Source organism: Solanum stenotomum, chromosome 9 (genome assembly GCF_019186545.1).
Source record: "Solanum stenotomum isolate F172 chromosome 9, ASM1918654v1, whole genome shotgun sequence".
NCBI lineage: Eukaryota > Viridiplantae > Streptophyta > Magnoliopsida > Solanales > Solanaceae > Solanum > Solanum stenotomum.
The window spans coordinates 35,480,670-35,489,164 of record NC_064290.1 but is presented as its reverse complement, the minus strand read 5'-3'; the positions used below and the strand labels follow the sequence as shown (position 1 = coordinate 35,489,164).

The 8,495-nt window shown below is 31.8% G+C and overlaps 1 protein-coding gene across 1 annotated transcript; it reads left to right on the top strand.

The window, feature by feature from the left end:
• Positions 1–3,646: 3,646 nt before the first annotated feature.
• LOC125876624 (transcription factor bHLH68) lies at positions 3,647–7,912 on the top strand. The gene is made up of 9 exons (XM_049557844.1): positions 3,647–4,281; positions 4,421–4,745; positions 4,824–4,889; positions 5,069–5,134; positions 5,694–5,759; positions 5,891–5,947; positions 7,205–7,246; positions 7,388–7,432; positions 7,518–7,912. The coding sequence occupies exons 1-9, from the start codon at positions 4,004–4,006 to the stop codon at positions 7,650–7,652; spliced, it is 1,080 nt and encodes a 359-aa protein (XP_049413801.1). The 5' UTR covers positions 3,647–4,003; the 3' UTR covers positions 7,653–7,912.
• The last annotated feature ends 583 nt before the right edge of the window (positions 7,913–8,495 follow it).

Sequence of the window (8,495 nt, the reverse complement as noted above, 5' to 3'; positions counted from 1 at the left end):
AGCAAATCAAGCTTTCTTGAAGGCGGATGACTCTGAAAAGAAACTCTTTTCCATGAAAAACATACAAGTTAGACAACTTGTCACCACGGGCTACCGCCATCGAACATCTTATAAGCTTTCATTGGTCAGCACCAAGGGTATTAACATAATCCTAATCATCAAGGTATCTAACAGAAATCAAATTCAAGCGGACATCTGGAGCATGCTTGACATTATTGAGAACTAGTTTGGAACCATTATTACTTTCCAAACAAACAGTCCCAATACCAAGAACCTCAACCTCATGATTATTGCCAATTTTCAACATCCCAAAATTACCTAGAGTATAAGAAGAAAATAATTCCTTCCTAGGCGTGATATGAGAAGTAGCACCAGAATCCACAAATCAGCTAGACTCATCGCAAACAAGATTGACGACATTTTCATCACAAGAAACAAGAAGGTCATCGTTAGCAACAACAACAACACGATTTTCATTATCGCCTTCTTTCTTTTGTTGTTTCATATCTCTCTTGTACTTGAACAATATTTCTTGATATGCCCATTCTTGTGGCAATAGTCATATGTAACATTCTTGACTCTGGACTTTGACTTTCCTCTGCTTTTTGTCTCTGTCATTCTGACCTCTAAACTTGTTTCTCCCCCTGTCTTCAGTAATCAAAACATCGGAGTGTGAACTAGAAGAAGATGAGCCTTGAGATCTTCTTCTCATCCCTTCATTCAAGACATCACTCTTAGCATATTCAATGGTTACAACACCACTGGGATCAGAATTAGTCAAAGAAACTCGAAGAGTTTCAAAAGAGTCCGGCAGAGTATTAAGAAGCCATAGTCCCTGAATTTCTTCATCGAATTTTACACCTATTCCGGATAGCTAATCAGGAACACCCTGAAAATCATTAATATGATCAGAAATAGGAGTGCCCTCTTTATACCTGATGTTCATTAATTGTTTCAAAAGAAACAATTTATTGTTGCCAGTCTTCGAATCATATAGTGTCTTGAACTTGTCCCACAAACTTCTGGCATGTATCTCATTCACAATGTGATTTCTAATATTATCTTCAACCCTTTGTCTAATATATCCACAAACCTGTAAATTCTCAAATTTCCAATCCTCATCATTCATAGATTCGGGTTTATTAGAAGCAAACACAGGTATAGATGTGTTTTCTTGACAAATAGAAGATTTTTCATCTTGCCTTTCAAAGTATGATAATTATTACCATTCAAACAAACCATCTTGCTCATATTTGACTCCATCATGCAAATAGATGATTAACAACAACCCAATGCTCTGATACCACTTTGTTGGGAAAGGCAAGCACAACATAAATGTGGACGACAGGACAATAGCGAAAGAAAACCCAAGTCAAAACTTTCCCTTCTATTTGAACCAAGAGAAGACAAAATAATGCAAGAATAAAACTGTTTGGGCAGCAAACAAATCAACCAAGCAAGAAAAATAAATCAACACATGAGACACCAAAGTTTAACATGGAAAACCTCTTTGGTGTGAAGAGTAAAAACCACAAGGCCAAAGCTCCACAATAATCAACAAGAGATACAAAAGTGTTCTCCAAAATGGCCACCGACAAAGTCCTATCAGAGCAACACAACTACAAGATAGCACCAAAAACTAGAGAAATAAAACAAGCAAAAACACCAAACCCGCAGCTACTGTTCATGAGCTAAAATTTGGAGCTATAGAACTCCACATCACCCTCTCTCAGTTCCCAATCAAAGATTAAGTTGAAAAGAACAAGTTGTCCAAAAATCAGCAAAATCAGACAAGAAACGAAGCAGGAATCGCGATTTGAAATTGGCTGTTAGGGCTTGTGCGAAAATCTGCACTTTCTCACTTTTCTCTCTATATGGCTGCTCTCAATCTCTTGTCATACCTCTCAAAATAAGACCTAAAAGAAAGTCTTATGTATGCACCATAATATTAGGCTTATGGACAAAGTGGACTAGTCAAATTTAGACTAAATTTATCCACATAGGAAAGGAAGGAAGACCCAAAACCTTGGACTTTCATTTATTCACATAGAAAAGGAAAAAAGCTCAAAACTCAACAAAATCAAATACTCACCAACATGGTAAAAGTTATAGTAGTCAATTGATCAATCAATTGAGTATTAATCTGTTAATTCTTGGAAGTCAATGGAATAATTAATAACTAAAACAATAAGAATAAATAATGTTCTTTAATTTCTTTATCATTTTAGTTACTTTTAATAACAAGAGAATAGCAAATATGTGGATTAGGAGGGCATGCTGAATAGGTTAGATAGTTAGAAATTAGAATAATTTTAAAATGTTTATTTAAAAACAGGTACATTTCTATATTTAACATTTCATGAATTTTATATATTTATAGTTTATTTTAGATTATATGTTTAAATGCTATTTTTTCTTTATTAAATTTCATATTTAACTAAATACCATCGGATCAAGGGACATCTCAATTTACTTACTAGTTACTACAACAAAAAAAACATCACATATTAGGATTTAGGAAACATGATATTCAACCCGTTAGAATCGTTAATACATCGGCATAAAAGATTCCCAAAATTTAACCTCCCACGTATAATTTAGAGCCTGTTTAGTATCGCTGTTAAAAAACTATTTATTAATAGAAACATTTTAAAAAAATAGTTTTTTAGGAAAGTGCTTTTAGAAAATAACAATTTGTACTTGACTGATTCATTTGGAAAGTGTTTTTCATAAGCAAATTGAGTTTGATTAATCTTTTTAAAAAGTATTTTTAAGAGTCAAATTACGAAAAATGTCAAGCATTAATGTACCTTTAATATTAAGATTATTTTATAGAGAGAAACTATTTTAAATAAATATACAAATTTTCAATCAATATAACACATTTTTGGGAGGGCTGAAATCTATGTTTGTTAGTATTTTTTTTTCTTTTTTCTAATCTTGCAAAAATATTATTGTTACCTTCTTTTCTAATTTTGCAAAATAGTATGTAAAACGATATATGAAATATAAAATAATAATATATAAATTAATGACAATAACTTAATTGCCACTAAATATGTATTTTTAGTGGCAGTTAACACTCTTTGTAAATATCCCTAAATCCTATAACGACATTAGATCAAATGACAATTTATTAATGTCGGCAAAAATTTTAACACTCTTTGTTAATGTGTATATTTATTGTCATTTAAAACTATTTTTGTTGTAGTTTGATAATCAAACAAAAATTAGTGCTCTAATATTGAACAAAGTATTTTTCTAATGGATTACCCAAACATAAATTGCTATTCTCTAAAATTATTTTTTCGAAAAATACATCTGATTAAATTACTTGTCAAAATAAGTAGATGTTGAAAGCCTAGCAAAAAATGGTGCAATTTATATACAATGACATTGAATATTTTTTTACACTATAAACATAATTTAATTTTTAGTAACAAATTTATTTTTCATGTTATTATGGACAATTAAATGTAATATTGGTAAAGTCATAGTTGTATCATGTATGGTAAGTATAGGAGTTGAAGAAGCAAAGGTTGTAAAAGGGTTGAAATTATGGTGCACTAGCAGCCATAGGAGTAGAACTCATCAATACATAACTTTTATTTTACTTGATGAGAATTGCAATCACCTTTTGATAAAGCAAAAGCAAGAGAAAAGTAAAGAAGGAAAGGGAAAACATAAAGGAGGAGGAAAAAATAATAAAGGAAAGCTAGTAAGAGTAATAAAGAAAAAGGAGGGATAGAAAGACAAAGGTTCTCAAAACTCCATCATTCAAAATTCTCTTTCTTCTCTCTTTCTCTCTCTCTCTCTCCTCCTCCTCCTCCAAGTATAGCTACCCTTTTATGTATCTTTCCTCTACTTAATCAAGAGTAAGAAAGACCTCTCAAAGTTTCTCCAAAAAAAAAAAAAAAAACAAGACTTGAGGAAAAAATATTATTGGAAAGAAGAAGATATGAAATAAACAAGAAAGAGAAAGTTAGCTAAGTTTGGAAAGAAAATGAATAGAGGTGATGTTATGGAGAAATCACCAGTACAACAAATTATGGGTGGAAGCCCTAACTGGTGGAACATGATGAATAATATGAGGCCTCCCATATCATCATCTCAACAAGCTGTTACTGCTGCTGCTACTACTCATCATGTTCCTTCCTTGTTGCCTCCTAATAATCATATTCCTCATTTCTCTTCTTCACTAATTCCCATGTCATCTACTGCTGCTTCATGGAATGATAGTAACCAAAATCAGCTACCTGAATCGTGGAGCCAATTACTTGTGTAAATATTCCGATCTTGATTTTCATTGAAGACTTTTATATTGACTTGTTTGAAACTGATTTTGATTTTCATGTTTTTTTAAGTAAAAGTAGTGTTGGTATAATTAATTGTTTGTGTTTGATGTGTGGTCTATGAATAGAGGTGGGTTGGTGGGAGAAGAAGACAAGTCAGTACATATGCAGGTGAAGAAATTGGAGAACAATTGGGATGAACAGACGTTCCTGAACCAGCCTGATTCTGTTATAGACGTTAACCAAAAGGATGTCGGAAATAGCTATAATATGTATGAAGATGGAAATAATGTGGAGTTCCATCACCAAACTGCAGAATTAGCTGCTAAACCAACTTGGTCAGCACAGATGATACCAGTCTCATCTCCCAAGTCTTGTGTTACAACTTTGAGCAGCAACATGCTTGATTTTTCTAACAAAAACTCACACCCAACTCCAGATCATTCATCTGAGGTATATATTCATACTAGTTTGATATGATTGTTAGATTAGGAATGACTAATTGTTTCTTTTGTTTGCCTTTTTCCAAAGTGCAACAGCAGAGCACCAAATAAGAAGGCTAGGGTTCAACCATCTTCAACTCAGTCCACCTTCAAGGTAAATAATTATAATTAGTAAAAATCAAACTTTTTCTTTTTCTCCATCTCTTTCTCATTTTTGTCACAACACTCTTGTCTTTCTTGATTGTCTTAACCTTCAAAAATGGTGATTCTTTTTTTCTTTTCCATACAATATATGTCACCAAAGACATGTAAATTTTTGTGGTTTGTAAACAGGTGAGAAAGGAAAAATTAGGGGACAGAATAACAGCTCTTCACCAACTTGTCTCCCCATTTGGGAAGGTAAGCTTTACCCAATTAATTAACATAACTAATTAATTACCTTTTAAGTGTGGAATTATCACACAATAATATGTATTTTCAGCTTTAAAAGAAATAACTTCTTTATACTCCTATAAAGCTGTCTTCATCTTTCTCCTTTTATCCTTTAGGGTTTTCACTTTACAGTTTCTTTACCCATTTTTTTTAAAAAAAAAACTTATAGAGTGTTTTTGGTACAGACGAAAATATTTTTTTTCAATATTCTCAAGTTTTGTTGGCCAAAAATGTTTTTTCTAGGAAAATGAATTATTGTTAATCAAAATAGGAAAAATTACTAGATAGATTAGTGCCATATGCAAATTCATTATCTCATCTCCACCCACCAAACACCCCTAATCCCTCCTTATGACGATGCCAAACAATCACCCCGGAACCCCCTATAGTGTTTTGCTAGATTATATAAAATATTTTTGAGATAATATTTATCAAATATTAGTAAATAAGTAAGAAAATTGATTTGTTTTAGGGGGAATATTTTGGTGGGTACAAAACATACCCTAAATTACTAAATTTTTTGCAGACTGACACAGCTTCTGTCCTGTTAGAAGCAATTGGGTACGTCAGATTCCTGCAGAGCCAAATTGAGGTGACATTTCTTGTGTCTTTCATTTTCCCAAACTACCATGAAACACATAAGTAATGGAATATATAAGATTGAAAAATAAAATGAGTTTTAGTTTTTGTAAAAATATATTCCAATTTCTCTTTTAATTGCAGGCCCTTAGCTTGCCTTACCTAGGTAGTGGATCAGGAAATATGAGGCGCCAGCAATCTGTAAGATTCTCAATTTTCCCATTTTTTAAACTTTATTCTTTCTCCTAAACTAACCTTTAAACTACACATATTATTTTCAAACTGGTATGTACATATTCTTTCTTGAAATAACATACTCCCTATCCTAATTTATGTGACTTACTTTTCTTTTTAGTTAGTCCCAAAAAGAATAATACATTTCTATATTAAGTAACAATATAACTATAAAGAATATATATTTTATCCTTAATGAAATGATTTACAGCCACACAAATTTCTATCATTCATTTTGAACCATAAATTTTAAAAGTCTTCATTTCTTTCTTAAACTGTGTGGCGAGTCAAACTACCTCACATAAAGTAGAACGGAGGGAGTAGTATACATGACCCCTACACACACAAAAATACACAAATATAAACATATCATAATTTTTAAAAATATGAATTGTTAACTATTGAACTTTCTAAATACATAAGTTTTATATTGAAGCATTACGAATAAAGCTAGTAGAAATTCGTAAAATCGATGTCGGCTTACTTTCACGATTCAGCTTGTAGCCATATCTATTACTCCGTTTTAAAAAAATGATCTTCTTTCCTTTTGGTCTATTTAAAAAATAATAACTTTTTAGGCAATATTTTAATTTTAACTTTCTACGTGACATGTTTAAGGCCATAAAATTAAAAGACATTTTGATATATTTGATATAACTTTAATTTCAAAACACAAGATTAAAAAATCTTCTTATATCATCAAACTTTGGGTCGAATCAAACTAGATTATTCTTTTTTACACGAAGAGAGTCCATTTTTAAAACTATAACAACATTCAAAATGCACATTCCCTCTATCCCAATTTAAATAACTCACTTTATTTTTTAGTCAATTCAAGAAAGAATAACTCATTTTTATATTTAGTAATATTTTAACTTTAAAATATCTATTTTATGAAATGATTTATAACTACACAAATAATTATCACTTATTTTAAGTCACAAAATTTAATTTTTCTTTTTTAAAAAAGTTATATCAAATCAAACTATATCATATAAAATGAATGGAGAGTTGTTTAATTAGTTTGACGAAGGATGTGAGATAACATTCCCAAGTATATATCCGTCGGTAATGCTATAGGTGGGGCCGTGGGCGGACCACTGTAATGCATGTGATATCTGTGGTCTACAATATATGAGGCATATGGCATGTGAAATTCAATTAATATTAATATAATATATAGTTATTGCATTTATTGATTAATGATTATTATTTGCTTTACAGGTTCATGAGAGAAATAGTTTATTTCCCGAAGACCCTGGTCAGGTATATATTCTTTATTTCCCTTTAATTTCTATCACGAAATACCATATTTACGTATAATAATAATAATAGCTACCATCCGAGCATTCAAATGACACTAGTGACAAAAATGGTGTTGTTAACTATTTTTTCAATTTAATGCAGCTATCCAATGACAACTGCCTGAAAAGGAAGGCAAATGGTGAGCAGGTAGTTGTTTTATATATGTGTTCAAACAATTACAGCTTGTTCCTTCTTTCAACAGACAATCTCTAATTCTTGTATTTGAATGAAGGATTATCAAGAAGAAGAGAAAAAGGATCTGCGGAGTAGAGGTTTGTGTCTAGTTCCGCTATCATGCACACTGCAAGTTGGGAGTGACAATGGAGCAGATTACTGGGCTCCCGCATTCGGAGGAGGTTTCCGGTGAATGGTCACATTAATTTAACAAGATAAAAAAAACCAAGTTAAGTGCTAGCTAGCTATAACATCATGATCACTCAATCTGCCAAAAGTCTAAGGTTGATTGCTTATGATGCTATACATTTTCTGCTGTAATATTATTTAGTCATGCTTTCAATTTCTCTTTACAACTTAGTAACTATGCTATGCTTTTTCCCCTTTCGTTCGGCAACTACTCGTACAATGTATATGCCATTCCTCTACCATAAGTATTCATTTTTGTGCTCACCATGCATGTTTTCTCCTATTCCCTCTCGTCATTTGGTGAAATTAATTTTTAATAGGAAGGTGAGTTGTGGTGGATATAGATAAATATAATATAGTGACTGAGATTTGTCAACGTCTATCCTTATGTTCAAGGGATTCACAGTCAATATATGTGGAATATCACAAACTTTTTTTTTTTAATAGAAGCCATTGTTGAAAGTAATTTTATTTTAAAGAATTATGTTTCTTGGTGCCAAAGTAAAATTTAAAAGCGTACACGCTCTCTAAACCTAAACCTACTACCGTCAAACAAAAGTAAATAGAGATCTCGATTACAATTGCCGCGACGGCAAGTGGCCAACCCCTGGTGGAGGTAGGTCAGTCACCACAAAATACATATACTAGAAAGATTAAACCTATGACGGCGGGAGTGAGGCCAGTGCCACTGAAGCCTATTGCGTATTTGCATGGAGAGCCTAGAGTCATTGGAGCAAACAACTAAAACAGTAAGCGGAAAATAAAGAAATTGACTAAGTAAACCTTAATTCTACTAATACTAAAAAATAGGACCATAATAAGATTCTACACTTGGTTGATATTCTTG

Coding starts and splice junctions, on each gene's coding strand:
- LOC125876624 (XM_049557844.1), top strand. CDS start 4,004: ATGAATAGAGGTGATGTTATGGAGAAATCACCAGTACAACAAATTATG. Junction 4,890..5,068: donor CAACTCAGTCCACCTTCAAG/GTAAATAATTAT, acceptor GTTTGTAAACAG/GTGAGAAAGGAAAAATTAGG. Junction 7,433..7,517: donor GGAAGGCAAATGGTGAGCAG/GTAGTTGTTTTA, acceptor ATTTGAATGAAG/GATTATCAAGAAGAAGAGAA.